The 17,205-nt window shown below is 37.6% G+C and overlaps 1 protein-coding gene across 4 annotated transcripts in view; it reads left to right on the plus strand.

The window, feature by feature from the left end:
- LOC142348404 (uncharacterized) overlaps window positions 1-17,205 on the plus strand; it is a 107,145-nt gene that overhangs the window by 26,587 nt on the left and 63,353 nt on the right. For all 4 annotated transcript variants that reach the window (XM_075399749.1, XM_075399753.1, XM_075399752.1 and 1 more), the window contains exon 3: window positions 5,525-5,788. In XM_075399749.1, coding sequence (XP_075255864.1) covers window positions 5,525-5,788 — 264 coding nt within the window. The remainder of the gene's footprint in view (window positions 1-5,524; window positions 5,789-17,205) is intronic.

Genomic DNA, 17,205 nt, shown 5'->3' on the forward strand with positions numbered 1-17,205 from the left:
CTCTGATGTCATCCACAGACTCTGTTGACTGTGGAATGTGCCTTAAACACTGCAAGTTAGCCAGCCAACATCCATGTACTCGATTTTCATTACTTCGAAAGTCTCAATGCTAAAACAACGAGGAGGAGAGAACAAAGAGGAAGAGAGAAAGAGAGAGAAAGAGAGAGAGAGAGAGAGAGAAAGCGGGGTGAGGTAGAGAACAGGGGGTACGGAGACAAGGAGAGCGAGAGAGAGAGAGAGAGAGAGAGAGAGAGAGAGAGAGAGAGAGAGAGACGGGAAGAGAGATAAAGAGAGAGAGAGAGAGAGAGAGAGAGAGAGAGAGGAAGAGAGAGAGAGAGAGAGAGAGAGAGAGATCTAATGGAGCCTGAATTTTGAAGTCATACTCTGTCGTCGACAGGTGGCTGATAGGTTCTCTATATATTTTTGCACGGAGGAAGTTATAAGTTAAACTGTTATAACAGGAGGAACTTATAAATTAAATTGTTTCTGATGGCAGTTTAAGTCACCTTAGTGATGCAAGTTCAAACGTACTCACACCAAAACGCACCTACCCCCCACAACCCCCCCCCCCCCCCACCAATGATGTTTGACTTGGGAGAGATTACACGGAAGAGGTGCAAAATTGGTAGGGGGGAAGAGAAGTGCATCCATTCTACCTCCAAGTTAATATTCTACGAGCTCGTCATAAATGTTTTAATGACTAAGAAAAACTACATGACTGTTAAAAATCTTCCTAAAAAGAGTGGTCTGCCATTGCGCAGTCTGCCAAAACAGCTCTTTCAACAGCAGTCTGCCATAGCAAATAAGTCCTGAAACATCGTATTACGTTTGTATATTGTTGGCCCAGAACTGTGTCTGTTTTCGGAGCTAAAACGAAGACATTCACAGGCAAAATTCTTTTAAAATCCGAAATAAAACCTATGGAAAACTTTTATTTCGGGTGATATTTGTCAGGTTCCAAGCACTCGGCGTGTATTTTCTGGTTTTGGCATGTTTTTACTGGTTTGTGCGGGTTTTTGTGCCAATCTTAATACGCTTTCTGCAACGTTTTAAGATTGTAACTCAGCGTCATACTCAACGAATCATCACCATACTCAGCGTCATCATCGCCCAAAAAATTAATTTTTTTTGAATTTTTTTTTACAATTTATCATGATTTTGCCATGGACATCATGGTAATCAAAATCAGAATGTCCAGTCTATATTCAGAAAATAAGTATCTATGGGACTTCTACTGCACATCATGAGAAGTATTATACTGTTAGGATACACTGATACAGTACTGGGCCGATGATATACAATTGGAATACAATGTCTCAGCACTGGTTTACTATGGCACTAGGGTCCGGGTGGTTCTGAAGAATCTATTTAGTAAATATAATTGTTGACTTACTTTTACTGTTTTTTAAAATTAAGATAAGATGTTTTCTTTGTGAATCAGCTCATAAAAATTCATCTGAGTTGAATTTGAACGGAAAACAATAGGTTCGATATTGCAAAAACTTTTGGCATTTTTTCATCATCATCATCATCATCATCATCATCATCATCATCATCATCATCATCATCATCATCATCATCAACATCATCATCATCATCATCATCATCATCATCATCATCATCATCATCATCATCATCATCATCATCATCATCATCATCATCATCATCATCATCATCATCATCATCATCATCATCATCATCATCATCATCATCATCATCATCATCATCATCATCATCATCATCTCATCATCATCATCATCATCATCATCATCATCATCATCATCATCATCATCATCATCATCATCATCATCATCATCATCATCATCATCATCATCATCATCATCATCATCATCATCATCATCATCATCATCATCATCATCATCATCATCATCATCATCATCATCATCATCATCATCATCATCATCATCATCATCATCATCATCATCATCATCATCATCATCATCACATCATCATCATAATCATCATCATCATCATCATCATCATCATCATCATCATCATCATCATCATCATCATCATCATCATCATCATCATCATCATCATCATCATCATCATCATCATCATCATCATCATCATCATCATCATCATCATCATCATCATCATCATCATCATCATCATCATCATCATCATCATCATCATCATCATCATCATCATCATCATCATCTCATCATCATCATCATCATCATCATCATTCATCATCATCATCATCATCATCATCATCATCATCATCATCATCATCATCATCATCATCATCATCATCATCATCATCATCATCATCATCATCATCATCATCATCAACATCATCATCATCATCATCATCATCATCATCATCATCATCATCATCATCATCATCATCAAAACTTCTGAGTTGCTCAAATTAAAATTATTTTTATACTATCTAAATTTTTATATTATGTGCAATTAGTGGATTTTTAGATTTTTCAATGTGTGTCCGAGTTCGTTTTTTTATTCCTTATCTCTGAGTAAAGAAAGTCTTTGCATATAATCATCCAGAGAAAATTATAATCAAATTACATATTTATCTGACGTGGAAGGTAGAAAGCCTGAAATTTTCAGCATTTTAACAACAATTTAACAACCATACGCACAGGACATTGATGAACTCTGAGCTTCAATTAAGAGAAACTCTTTTGGGTGAAGACAAGCTCTAAATGTTAATAATAAAACTTTAACCGGACGTTGTTGGGTTTTCTAAAAAATGCCAATCAAAATCTCCTGCGATGAAAACGTCAATCAACAAAGAGTGACTGAACAAAAAATTTTAGCCATATAGTCCCCACCCACTAAGAACAGTGAATATAACATAAAGATTGATTTTGATAACTAAACTTTCATGCACAGTTGTCTTTTTGAGTCCTTTCTTTGCCGAAAATTTTGTTAAAAAAACGCGCTGACAGCCGCTGAAAAAAAATTAGATAAATTTTGCACAATCAACGGCATAATGTGCTGAACTTAAAACACATATCTCACATAAAGTCAGCACGTGTCAACACATTAAGTGGATAATTATGTAAGATTTAGCCTGTCAAGAAAATTGTTTTCAGTGGCTGTCAGCACATTTCTTACATAATTTTCTTTACATTCAGCACTAATCTTTACACATTTTCAAAGCTTTTTCTTGCACCACTTGGAAAACTGGAATTTCAGAGTTTTTATATTTTTGCTTCTGTGCATACAAAAAAAAACACCGGAGCAAGACATAGGAGCATTGTACCAGAGTTGTCCAACTTGAAAATTAATTGGAAATCTGCCAAAAAACTTAAGAAATTTGTCAGCTCTTAAGATAAAGGGGTTATTGCAGCTGGAGTATGTTGCCACAATACTAAATTGAACGAAAACAGGTAGTTTATGTGTAGGTGTCTTCCTTCCGTTAGCTTTGATGAAAATTCTACTCATTTCTTTTATCTTCTTTTTTGAAAGTTTGAATTATCATTAAAAAAATGCAGATTTTTGATAGATTATTAGCTCGCTCTTCATAATTGCAAAAGAAGAAGCAACGTACAAGCTGACTACGTTATAAGCAATAGCGGTTAATAAATTTGCACGTAAAATCTTTATGTAAAAAATATGTTGAAAGCGCTGAAATTCTCCAGTTTTCCGAATTGCAAAAATTATTTAAAAATTGTGCTGAAATTTTGAAGTCTTGAAATATGTAAGGAATATGTTGAAAATTGTGCTGATTTTAAATGTTTTCTAAACAGGTAATAAAAATTCCCTATTTTCGGTGCATGCGAGTAGCTATCAAACACAGTGCAAAAGTTCTGTAAATGGCGCTAAACTTTTTGGGAGTGTGTTGCAAACTGACTGATATACGTGATCGAGGAGTATGTTTTGCCATACGGTACAACTCCGATGAAAAATAGTTGAATAAGGTGCAATGCAACTTCTACGCATGAATTCGGCTGGGCAAATCTTTGGTTTTCAAAACTTGCTGAACCCTTTGAACAAGAAAGAGTCACAAACGGGAGCTTCTTTGTAAAGATTTTGGATAATGACGATGTTTATTTTTTAAATTTTTTTGAGATACTCGACTGGCTGAAACTGAAAGTTTCGTTTCAATTGAACAGTTGGGTCATTTTTTGAAACGATTATTCTACACACATATTTAACGCGCCATAACAGTCCAATTTCACTGTTTTATGCGATGCTAGCAATGAAAGATTAATAGCAGTTAATGATATGGAACTGTAATGATTCTGATTAAGCACCAATAATATTCATTCTGATACCTAGTGTAAAAGATATGTCTATTTCATTTGTATACCATATTCATCAGGAGAATTTTCACATCCTCTTGAAACTTCATTTTTTTAAGAGACTTCCAAATTTTTTATTGAATTTTTTTGGTTGTAGTAGCTTGCGTTTGAGTCTGGTTGTTGTCTTTCTGATCGATTGCACAAAGTTATGTACTCTGAGCTCAGAAAAATTAGTGACTATAAGGTGTCACCAATATTTTACAGTATATTACAATAAATTACAGAATCAATATCACCAGGTTACAGTGCTCGATAAAAAAGTAGCGAATATAATTTATTTATATATTGAAGATGCTAATTTCTGATTTAATTCAGAAATTTCCCACACACTGCTTATTGCGGTTGCGATTACCCACATCTCGGTTCACGAAAACATTTGAGTATCTAAATTGGCTCTCAAGTAATTAAGAGCAAAATTGATGGGCTAATAAAAGTATAAGCTAAATTCGCTAAAAAAGTGTCGAAATGCGTTACACTGTGTAACGTTTATCCGTGGTGAATATTTGTTTTTTTTTTGTCACCAATGGAAACAATACAAGTAAATAACTTTCTTCGTGAAAAATGGTTACTCAAAATAAAAAACTACTGAATGAAATGTTTTTACCTGGTTCAACAAAACGCCATTTTTTTAAAAATAATTTTTATTTGTTTTTTTTTTCCATTTAATTTCTCTTATGTGTTGGTGTCTTTATTTTCATGGTCTTGATAACAAATATTACACAAAAATCTCTAATGTTGAACATCTAATGATAATAGGACAATTTTCTTTTATCTGTCTGATAGTCTAAACATTCAAAAGATCAGGGTATCATTTGTGCATTTAGACTATCATGGAGATAATGGAAACCTGGAGATTGGAAATAAAAGGAAATAAAGGAATTGTGACAAAAAGTAAAACTTTTAAATGTACTGCGGAATGTCACAGACTAAAAAGAAGTGCATTTTAGACTCCAAAACTCAATTAATGGATTAAATTTGTCAACATCATTCGACAACATGATTGAGGTCAACATGTCTCAAGAAAATATCTAAAATAGAAAAATTTCAAATGCCAGATGACTTGAATTGTAAAAACATCAATAACTTTGTGTCCTTAAAGACTGAAGAATTGATGTCGAAAACATTCACCAAGCCCCCTTTTTGAATTCAATTATTTTGACAGAAAAGTGGTATCAACGCTTTATTATCATTAGGATTTAAAACAGATTTTTTTTCATTTTCTGTTTCAGAGACTACAATCTGTTCGATGACGTTGTTTAGCTCTTTGAAAAGACGATCAAGTCTAAAGACGTGCGTCTCTACATGCATCGCAATTTCAGCTGTAATTCTACTTTTTCACGTGTGCAATTCATACTCCTCCATTATGTACTTCATTTACGACTGGGAATGCGCAATTTTCAGAACGGTCAGGAATTATGGAATAAGGGGGCTCACGGACTTCAGACTGTGCGCGTCTCATTTGCCTGTGGAAAATACTGGGAAACCAAGTCAAGGTAAGCTAAGCCAGGAGAAAAAGAAGTCACCTGTTTTTCACATGGACGCATTACAAATTCCTCCCCCCACCCCCCCATAACAAATAGTAGAGGGAGCTGCAAGGACTTGGAAAAATGGAAAAATTGGAAAAATGCAGATTTGCTCAAACTTCTTAAAATCTTTTGGGCTGGAGGAAAACCTGCCAGGGAAGGTAAAGCTATGGGGAAAAAGCCAGCTGCTGGAAATAGTGGGGCTATTTTAAAAGTCATCTCATGGCAGCTCCGCGTCTTGCATAACCTCAACTCCCCTCACCCACCAGAAGATGGCAGCTATAGGATGAAGCCAAAACTATTTAGGTTTTACTAAAAATGCAACTGACGTCAGTATGAGTCTATAGTATTGCAGTCTTAGTAAGGCAGTATGACCCGGACCGAAGAGTCATTAAAAATCAGTACTGAATCATAAAAAATTCATTCTGTTTTTTTCTATGCGCAGAGCTCTGATCAGGGCACTTATTCGCCATTTCATGGTAAATTTCAGAGAAAATTCTGAGCTTTTTCTGAACATCATGAATCTCAGTTTCTGAGTTCTTCCTGAAGATAATGAATTTTATCCTGATTTTTTACTGATCAGTATTCTAAATCGCCCGGAACTTGGAAAAAAAACGCAAAAGCCAATAGTAAAACTCAATTACTTGATCATATGGTTAATTGATAGAATGGTCAGTAACAAAGGGGTTAACTGAGTCATGTTAAGTTTTTTAGCTTAAAGCTAGCTTATATTAGTAATGATGGTAGTATAGTAGTTGGATCGATCGCACTGATGGTAGTGAAGTAGTTGGATAGCACTGATGGTAGTATAGTAGTTGGATCGATCGCACTGATGGTAGTAAAGTAGTTGGATCGCACTGATTTCACTCTTCGCACTGATGGTAGTATAGTTGTATCGCACTGATGGTAGTATAGTTGTATCGCACTGATTTCACTCTATCGCACTGATTTCACCCGAGGAAACAATACCTGCGACCTTCGTCGGATTAGCCGTCGGCTGACACTGACACCAGAGCTCCAGGAAAAGACGTCTTCGTTCAGGAGGGACGGAGATGATGCAGGGAAAGGTAGAATGTTTCACAGTACTTCCAATGTGCTGAAAAAGGACCAATACCCCCGCCATCCACCCGCCCACCACCACCAATACCCCCGCCATCCACCCGCCTACCACCACCACCATCACGCCGCCATCCACCCGTCTACCACCACCACCATCACCCCCGCCATCCACCCGCCCACCACCACCACCATTACCCCACCATCCACCCGCCCACCACCATCACCATCAGCCCCGCCATCCACCCGCCCACCACCACCACCATTACCCCCGCCATCCACCCGCCCACCACCATCACCATTACCCACGCCATCTACCCGCCCACCACCACCACCATTACCCCCGCCATCCACCCGCCCACCACCACCACAACCCCCGCCATCCACCCGCCCACCACCATCACCATCAACCCGCCATCCACCCGCCCACCACCACCACCATTACCCCCGCCATCCACCTGCCCACCACCACCACCATTACCCCGCCATCCACCCCCCACCACCACCACCATTACCCCCGCCATTCACGCGCCCACAACCACCATTACCCCCGCCATCCACCCGCCCACCACCTGCTTTGTGATCATGTAACCTATAGCCCCCACAATCATGGTATATAAATAGGGGGCTATAATGGGAAAGACCACGAATTAGAGTTTTATTTTGGCCAATCACAGCTTTAGAATAAGTTCAGTTGTCGGTTAAATTTCTCATTTTTGGTTGTCGGCTTAACTATTTATTATAAACTATTTATTATTTAATAAACTAACATTTTCCTCATATTGCTTGCTCTGCTAAGGCTCGTCAACCTCGTGCGTTGGTTGCTGAACTTAACCGCCTACCACCCGCCTATCCACCCGCCTACCACCACCACCATCACGCCGCCATCCACCCGTCTACCACCACCACCATCACCCCCGCCATCCACCCGCCCACCACCACCACCATTACCCCACCATCCACCCGCCCACCACCATCACCATCAGCCCCGCCATCCACCCGCCCACCACCACCACCATTACCCCCGCCATCCACCCGCCCACCACCACCACAACCCCCGCCATCCACCCGCCCACCACCATCACCATCAACCCGCCATCCACCCGCCACCACCACCACCATTACCCCCGCCATCCACCTGCCCACCACCACCACCATTACCCCCGCCATCCACCCCCCCCCCCACCACCACCATTACCCCCGCCATTCACGCGCCCACCACCACCATTACTCCCGCCATCCACCCGCCCACCACCTGCTTTGTGATCATGTAACCTATAGCCCCCACAATCATGGTATATAAATAGGGGGCTATAATGGGAAAGACCCCGAAATAGAGTTTTATTTTGGCCAATCACAGCTTTAGAATAAGTTCAGTTGTCGGTTAAATTTCTCATTTTTGGTTGTCGGCTTAACTATTTATTATAAACTATTTATTATTTAATAAACTAACATTTTCCTCATATTGCATGCTCTGCTCAGGCTCGTCAACCTCGTGCGTTGGTTGCTGAACTTACCCGCCTACCACCCGCCTATCCACCCGCCTACCACCACCACCATCACGCCGCCATCCACCCGTCTACCACCACCACCATCACCCCCGCCATCCACCCGCCCACCACCACCACCATTACCCCACCATCCACCCGCCCACCACCATCACCATCAGCCCCGCCATCCACCCGCCCACCACCACCACCATTACCCCCGCCATCCACCCGCCCACCACCATCACCATTACCCACGCCATCTACCCGCCCACCACCACCACCATTACCCCCGCCATCCACCCGCCCACCACCATCACAACCCCCGCCATCCACCCGCCCACCACCATCACCATCAACCCGCCATCCACCCGCCCACCACCACCACCATTACCCCCGCCATCCACCCGCCCACCACCACCACCATTACCCCCGCCATCCACCCGCCCACCACCACCACAACCCCCGCCATCCACCCGCCCACCACCATCACCATCAACCCGCCATCCACCCGCCCACCACCACCACCATTACCCCCGCCATCCACCCGCCCACCACCACCACCATTACCCCCGCCATCCACCCCCCACCACCACCACCATTACCCCCGCCATTCACGCGCCCACCACCACCATTACCCCCGCCATCCACCCGCCCACCACCTGCTTTGTGATCATGTAACCTATAGCCCCCACAATCATGGTATATAAATAGGGGGCTATAATGGGAAAGACCCCGAAATGGAGTTTTATTTTGGCCAATCACAGCTTTAGAATAAGTTCAGTTGTCGGTTAAATTTCTCATTTTTGGTTGTCGGCTTAACTATTTATTATAAACTATTTATTATTTAATAAACTAACATTTTTCCTCATACTGCATGCTCTGCTCAGGCTCGTCAACCTCGTGCGTTGGTTGCTGAACTTCCTGTTGATATGCAAGAGCAGCGGATGCACCCTGAGGTACTATAGAGATTTGTCGAGATTCCATCTTCTATTTGTACTGTAGAGATTTGTCGAGATTCCAGCTATTTGGATCTGAAATTATCAATTGTATTGCTGTATGGCATCAAACTTTTCCCTGTTAACACTCTGTCATTTTTGAACGAAGACTGCTTTTCCCGGGGGAAATGTGTCCGTGTCAGCCGACGGCTAACTCGAGGCAGGTCACAGGTACGGTTTCCTTGGGTGAAATCAGTGGTTTAAAAAATTCCAAACATTCAAATTTAGGGTGGGGGGGGGGGGGGTAAATGGGTCGGGGGGGGGGGGGGTAAATGGGTCGGGGGCTATTGTCTAGGTTATTTCCTAGCTTTAAACAACCAATATGATTACCCAGGTTCATTTGACTGATCCAAGCGACATCTAATCGGACCACCTATGTCGCACTCGGGGATTATAGTGCGACCCAATTTGGGGGGGGGGGGTCTGGAAAATGAAATGGCAGCACGCTAGACTGCACAACTATCGTGCAAAGCTCACCAGCTGTCCGATCAGACTGTAGTCTAAATAATAAATGGTTATGGCCTGTGTTTTCCATTCATATTCTTTTCACCTGACCCCCCGTTTATCATTTATTTACTGGTTTAACTGGTGTTTTACTGGTTCTATATCAAGTTTAACTCAATAAATGCTATTTTCATGCTCAAAATTGGTGTCTCCCAAAAAATTCAAAATGGTTTTCGAAGTTTTCAATTTTCTGAATTTTCTATGAACAGTATCAAAACGGAAAATCATACTAAACAGACAAAACTCATAAAAAATTTGATTCTGCGTTTTGTCTGAACATAATGCAAGGTAACCTTACCCTTAGGTTACTATGATTCAGTACTGAATTAAGATCCTACTATGGGAATCTAATGAATCAGTACTGAAAGTCTATGACACTTGGGTCCGGGGAGTCTAATATCAGGCTAGTTTATTGGCTTGGAGGAAGTTAATTGAATTCCAAATAGGTTTTGTTTATTGCAAACATTAATGCTTCCGTCTGTTGTCAAATATAAACAACAAAGTAATCGGAAAAAGAAAGAAAGAAAGAATTAAATTCTCTGATAAACTATGTTACAAATTTATTCTTTAAATTTATTTGTTATAAAATCACACTATCGTAACATGAATGATAATCAGATAGTAAACAAGGTCTCAAGACCTAATTAACACTACCAATGCGCAACCACATTCACTACAAACTCAATAGGGTTTATATACTATTTCTTGAAACATGGTTATAACGACACTAAACGTTGAACTCTAAATAAATAGTGAAATAGCTATTGTTTAAAAAATAGCAGTGGTGTACAGAAAAATTCAGTAGTCAAGAATCAGCTTAATTAAATTTTTTTTGCGAGAAGAGCGCTGAGTGCCCTAACAAAAATGGAGTTGAACAGCACTACCAATAGTGGATCTTTTCCGTTTGTGCCCCGCCCCCCAGCTTAGTAGGCGCATATTATTTGCAATCGCCAGACGCACATGCCATATTTTTACATAATGATTTTTTATGTAACGGCAGGTGCTCTGTAACTGGGGGCACATAAAGTACTGGGGGCACAAACAGAAAAGATCCACAATAGTTAAACTTATCAGAAAATGCATATGTTGAAATGCCAATGCCAATATAGTGCTTTTCTGGAATTTTTTTCTGCGTCTATTCATCAAAAAATAGCAACTCAGGTATCAATTCAACACTCTTCAAAAAGCTTTGAGTGATTTAGAACTCTACAACCTGTTCTAGGCTAACTTATTATTCTCTTCTATTGGATGTATTCAGTGCTGTCTCCGTGCTTCGCTTGCGTGAAGAACGCTAAAAGTTGGAAGTTGTAGGCAAGTTAGAAAATACTAAAATAACTCCAAGCTTTCGACTAACAGATTTAAAAAATGGTTTCTGATAAACGATCATAGAATTAATTCTTGAAAGTTTTCACAGTCTCTCCGGTGTCAGTTCCGACATCTGTATTCTTTTCCAGTAATTTTTACTCCTCGCGATACTGGCGAAAAAAATAATTTGTCTCTATTTGACAGATCTTTTCAATTGTAAATTAGGATTTTTTTGAAAATGAACGAACAATTGATTATTTTTCCGAAGAAAAAATTTTAATTTATTACTAATTTCAGCATAATTAAGAAGAAATGAGCAAATTTTTATTTTTGTAAATTTGCCTTTGCACATAGAAGACATAATTGCAAAATTTTGCGATGAGTCAGGTAGCCTTTGTTGGAGCCGAGATTATTAAATGGAGAAGTGCATTCACGGACAACATAAGCAGTAGAGTTAGAAGAGCTTGACAAGCTACATTCTAATCAGCATTTCAAACCATTTGTTTATGATTTGTCAATAAACTTTGTTACTGACTGTTATTAGAGCGTCAATGTCACAAATGAAGTAAAAATTAAGTTCAAAGTCAATCTACTCCGCTATCACTAACTCAAAACTGCCACGCATAAACAACGAACTCCATTTTGATATTGCATCACGTTCTCTAAACTTGGTTTGCGACGAATTCTGTTGTTTCTATAAGCGACAAAACTAGGTTCTACAAAGTTAACAAACTTCCCATGAGATCAAGTTTACACTAAAAAAGAAATGTTACGAAAAACTGTTTACTTATGCTAGCCAGATCCTTATCTTCAGTCAGTCAATGAAGCGAATTTGTTATTCAAAATAATGATATTTGATTCTTTAAAAATGTTTAAATTAATTTTTAATTTAAAATTGTTTGATTAATTCAAGCGAAACAAATTTATTAACAGCGAAGATGAAAGACTATTTATTGGGAAAGAGTGCTATTGGGAGTGTTATTGGGAAAGAGAGTATTAATTGAGTGTCAAGCAATGCAATGGTAATCTACAATAAACCGGATAATTCATTTCATTGCAAAAATCTGATATTTGGACAGATTTGAGACCACTGAAACAACCGTTAAAAGCGTGTTTTATAGAATTTACCCTCTACTCTCATTTTTTCAAACAACTATTTTTCAGAGAAAACAATGCAATCATCCAAAACAGGAGGCAATTCAATTGTTGATTTGGTTTTCATATAATATTGATTTGGATTTCATAGAACAAAGTTTAACACATAGTGGCACTTGAACAGATTATGTGCTCACAGACAATCTTTGTTAAAAAAACAATACTCAGTTGTTTGTCATGACTTATATGGCAACCTAACAACTTCATTTTAGTGGTTTTCAGTTGTCACCCGGGTCGAGGAATTCGTCAAGATATATGTAAGAAATGCGCTGACAACCGCTGAAAAAAAATGTTTTTCAGCGGATATCAGCGGCTTTCAGCGCATTTCTTACATAACTTTCAGTACTTATTATACACAATATCAGGACTTATCTTACGCATTTTCAACGGTTTCCTTGCAGCTGAGGTATAAAACCAAATGACTTGATTGAGTGAAACGAGGTAACTTAAATGTATTTATCTTCCTGCCGTTAGATATGATGAAAGTGTGACGCTTTTCATTTGGTCTGTTTTTCAAAAAAAAAGAGTTTTCATTTTTAAAAATCTCGCAGGTTTTTGATTGATTAGTTGCTCTTCAGAAGTGCAAAAGGTGAAGAAGCCTACATGCTGAGTACGATATAGGCAATAGTGAGCAAAAAAATTGCACGTAAAATTTTGTAAGAAAGACGCTGAATCCGCCAAATTTGAAATTTTCACAAGTGTTGATTATATGTAAGAAAGGTGCTGAGAAGCTGCTGAAATCTTGCAAGAGAAGTGTTGAAATTGTGTAATAAAGGCGCTGAATCCGCTGAATTTGAAATTTTCACATGTGCTGAAATTATGTACGAAAGGTCTTGAATCAAATGCTGATTTTATGCAAGAAATGTGAATCAAATGCTGATTTTATGCAAGAAATATTTTATTTCAGCGGATTCAGCACCTTTTTTCAATTTTCAGCGCAATCAGCACAACCCTTACATAATTTCAGCACATTCAAAAGATTTCTTACAAAACTATTCGCTGACAGCTGCTGACCCCTCGACCCGGGCAATTTAAATAGAGACGACCAAAAAGAAGAAGTTCTATACCAAGAAACTGTCAATGAACAAGTCGTGTCAGGTTTTAGGTCAAAATATTTTGTAGCAATCGATAAGTACTTATCAATGTACCAGAACCCAGACAATATGTTATCTGTTTTGTAAACTCACAGCTCATATTTCTATTCAACCCTCAAAGCATCACAAATTTTTGATCTTTTGGTTTTCCAAACGAAACATAAAACTTAATTTTGTATCCATTGAACCCTCAACTCTGCCACAACTGTCTTTGTGGCAGCACATTAAGTTCCATATAATGACTTAAATTCTTGCTGCCGTTTATAGCTGGTGATCTGAAGTTAATTTTGTGAGGCAATCAACGTACGAAAAATATCTGTTTTTATGCAATATGTTTGTGCAAATGCGGTCAGTACAATTCAAGAACCTTAGCATTAATGAAGTATGATCGTGAGTTAAAGATCAAACTGCATTTTATCAAACTGTCAAAAATATATCGTACAGTCTTAAAATGGTGGCAAGTTACAGGCAATTAAGCTTTTCCAGTGTTAAACCAAGGCCGTCGTTGATATTTTCAAAAGTTTTTGGCTATCAGTTTTCTCTTTGCACCGTAAATGGAGTTCACTTTTTGGAAGATTGTGTCATCAAAATTTGGCCAGGATTTAACTTTTCATTCGAGTTTCTAATAAAACAAGGAGGCTTGGCAATGTGCGTACGCACATAATTTTCCGACCCCGCTAATCCACATTCTTGTCTTAATTGGCTACCAAATGATGAAGAGATAGAAAACTTTCAAAAACGTACATATCGTTCAATAAACCACCAATGGAATAAAAATAGTGCCACGTTAGAGGGCCGATGAAACTTGTTAATAGGACCACTAGAAATGACAATATTGAAAATCAAATAACAAACATTAATTACGACCAAAACTCGATGTCTAATTCAAAAAATCATAACTAAAACAAACTCGCACCAGAAAAGACCTGACAAAACAAACTAACCTTTTCTTTAGAAAAGATATAGGACCTGTCTTCAATCGACGGGGTAACAGGTCAAAAAAAAAACAAAAAAGTGCGAGGTTCATAAATACGTTTCTCTTTTAATTAATTAAACAATTAATTTTAAAGTAACTATTATAATTAGATATTCAATCACTTTTCAATAATTAGATAAGTTCAATCACTTTTATTAAAATTAAATGTTAATATTTATCTCCATTGGAAGCAATTGAGACTTTTCATTATCCAGTGTACGTTATACGTCTACAAAAAGAATGAAAAATGCCGGGAAAATTTAAATAGGTTCAATACACTTTTGTGGGAAAATGCATTTGAAGCCATTAAAACCCTCAACTTGTCACTGAGAGCATTCCAAATGTTCAATTGCGCATTATTTCAGAGACAATGGGGCCTACTATTAATATCATATTATAAAGAGAAACAAAATCCTTTAAAAAGTACAAATATAAAAAATGTCAAACATTTTTTTTTATAAAAACTCGTAGTAACAGTAGTAACAAAGCCGCGAAACAAGTGGTTGAAATTAAAACAGGTGTAAAGATTAAATTATAGCTTACTGGAAACGGGTTATGACCTGTCTTTAGTGAGACTAAGCTCCAAATCGACCAAAAAGAATTTAAATTTCTTTCATAGTAACTATTATAATTAGATATTAAATTCAATCACTTTTATTAAATTCAAATCTTCATATTTATCTCTATTGGAAGCAATTGAGACAAAAAAACTGTCAATGAGCAATTCTGTCAATGAGAATTATTTCACAGACAATGGGGACTACTATTAATATCATATTATAAAGAGAAACAAAATCCTTTAAAATGTACGAATATAAAAAATTGTCAAACGTTTTTTTATGAAAACTCGTAGTAACAGTAGTAACAAAGCCGCGAAACAAATGGTTGAAACTAAAACAGGTGTAGAGGTTAAATTATAGTTTACTGGAAACGGATTGTGGCCTGTCTTTACTAAGACTTAGCTCCAAATCGACCAAAAGACTTTGAAAACGGCGACGCCCAAAAATCCAATTATTGCTTTGCAAACAATTGTTTTTAAAAGACATAACAGAACTGAGATTTCAACAAAAACAAATGGATTAAGTTGCCAGACAGCAAAAAGTCAATTGGGAGTGTTATTAATGAGACTAAGTCATGATACTACAAAATAACAACAAATACAGGCAGAGCTAAAAATTCACAAATATATTACAACACCACAGTGCTCAAGGCATTACATATATAGGATGCTATTTGCAAGAACTGTAAATTATCACTTGGGTCCATCTGAATATCATCACGTTACTCCTTATAAATGGACGACGGAGAATTGACACTAAAAATAAACCCAAAAACAGAACAATATGGAAATCTCCAAAAATTTCTATAAAATTAAATGGTCAAAGACATCATTCAAGACGTTTAACTAACAAAGAAAAAATGTGCAAGTCAACAAAAGTATTTGAGACTTCTTGTTAGGATTGGGTTGCATGGTGATGGAAAGGAGAGCAAAAAGGAGACAGTTGAAAAAAATCTCCTTTTTAAAAGTTAAATTGAAAGTCATTAAAACAAATAGCTATATACTGAAATAGGTTCAATTTTTTATTCTGGGGTAGCAACCTATGCTTTTTCTGAAGTGTAACTGTCAATAGGGCGTTAAATCTACATGGAAACAGAACACAGCCATTAACTGTGCAATTATCCTCAAACTTTGAACACTCGTGGTATCGAAACCAAGAAACCATTTGTTTAATAAAAACAGTTACAGACATTAAAATATAACTGACAGTAATTTGGTTTCCCACTGTTTTTAATAATGCTACGTCAGAAGTTGAGAGAAAAAATGATAAAATGGTTGCAAAGTTCAAAATTTCTCGGAGTTTTTTTTGAAACAATTTTTTTCAAAGTCATAAGAGACATTAGATAGCAACTGGAAGCTTTGTCTAGGTTCACTTATACTTCTCGAGAAAACCAATGGGATCTTTGATTGGGTAGAATAAGTCATTGGATCGCAAAAGGTATTACAATTGAATGCAAAACATAATATGTCCATAAAAATTAACAAAAACTATTGGTCAGAGCCAATAATTGAGCGCTGATTTGAAATTTTTATCTGTAATTTACATCAAGTCTGTAAATGCGGAGGGTTTCTAAAAAAAGGCCGCGCCCCATTAAAATCTACAAATTTTTTTACCGTAAGGATCAGTGATGAGATCAAGTTCAGCCCTGCTATTGTTGCCCGTCTAATAAAACGCTCATTGTTTCATGAGTAAAAAAACATATCAATTTAAGCAAATTTTTTTTAGTATATCAAAAAATATGCGTTTGTTATAATTATCGAATTTAAATTTGTGAAAAACTATAATTAAAAAATTATAATTCCAGAAGACTCGTATAGTCAATGGGAGTACTATTTTTGAGCTTACGAAGAATATGACCACAGTCATATTCAGGTGTTTTCCCGAAAATTTAAAGAAAGGGGGCTAAAAACATATTTGGGCCCATTTTTGACAAAAAAGTTTTGAGAAATACATTTAAATCTAGCAAAAAACTTGGATCAAACAATTCCGTCATCTTCTATCTCTAAAGATAGAATCAATCCCTTACTGTTAAAAATTTTAACATATTTTTGCAAAATTGTCGACAATTTGTTCAAAAATACGGAAAACGAAAAAAAAACAACGGAATATCGTCTCCTATTCACAAAATTTCAAACCTTGATTACTCCCTATAAAAAGCGAAAATATAAAAAATCTTGTTATTTTCATGTTCTGCGCTAGACCGGCTTTCTAATGACACCAATTACAACACTCTACGATGATTATATCGATCG

Source organism: Convolutriloba macropyga, chromosome 10 (assembly GCF_964194025.1).
Source record: "Convolutriloba macropyga chromosome 10, txConMacr16.3, whole genome shotgun sequence".
NCBI lineage: Eukaryota > Metazoa > Xenacoelomorpha > Acoela > Convolutidae > Convolutriloba > Convolutriloba macropyga.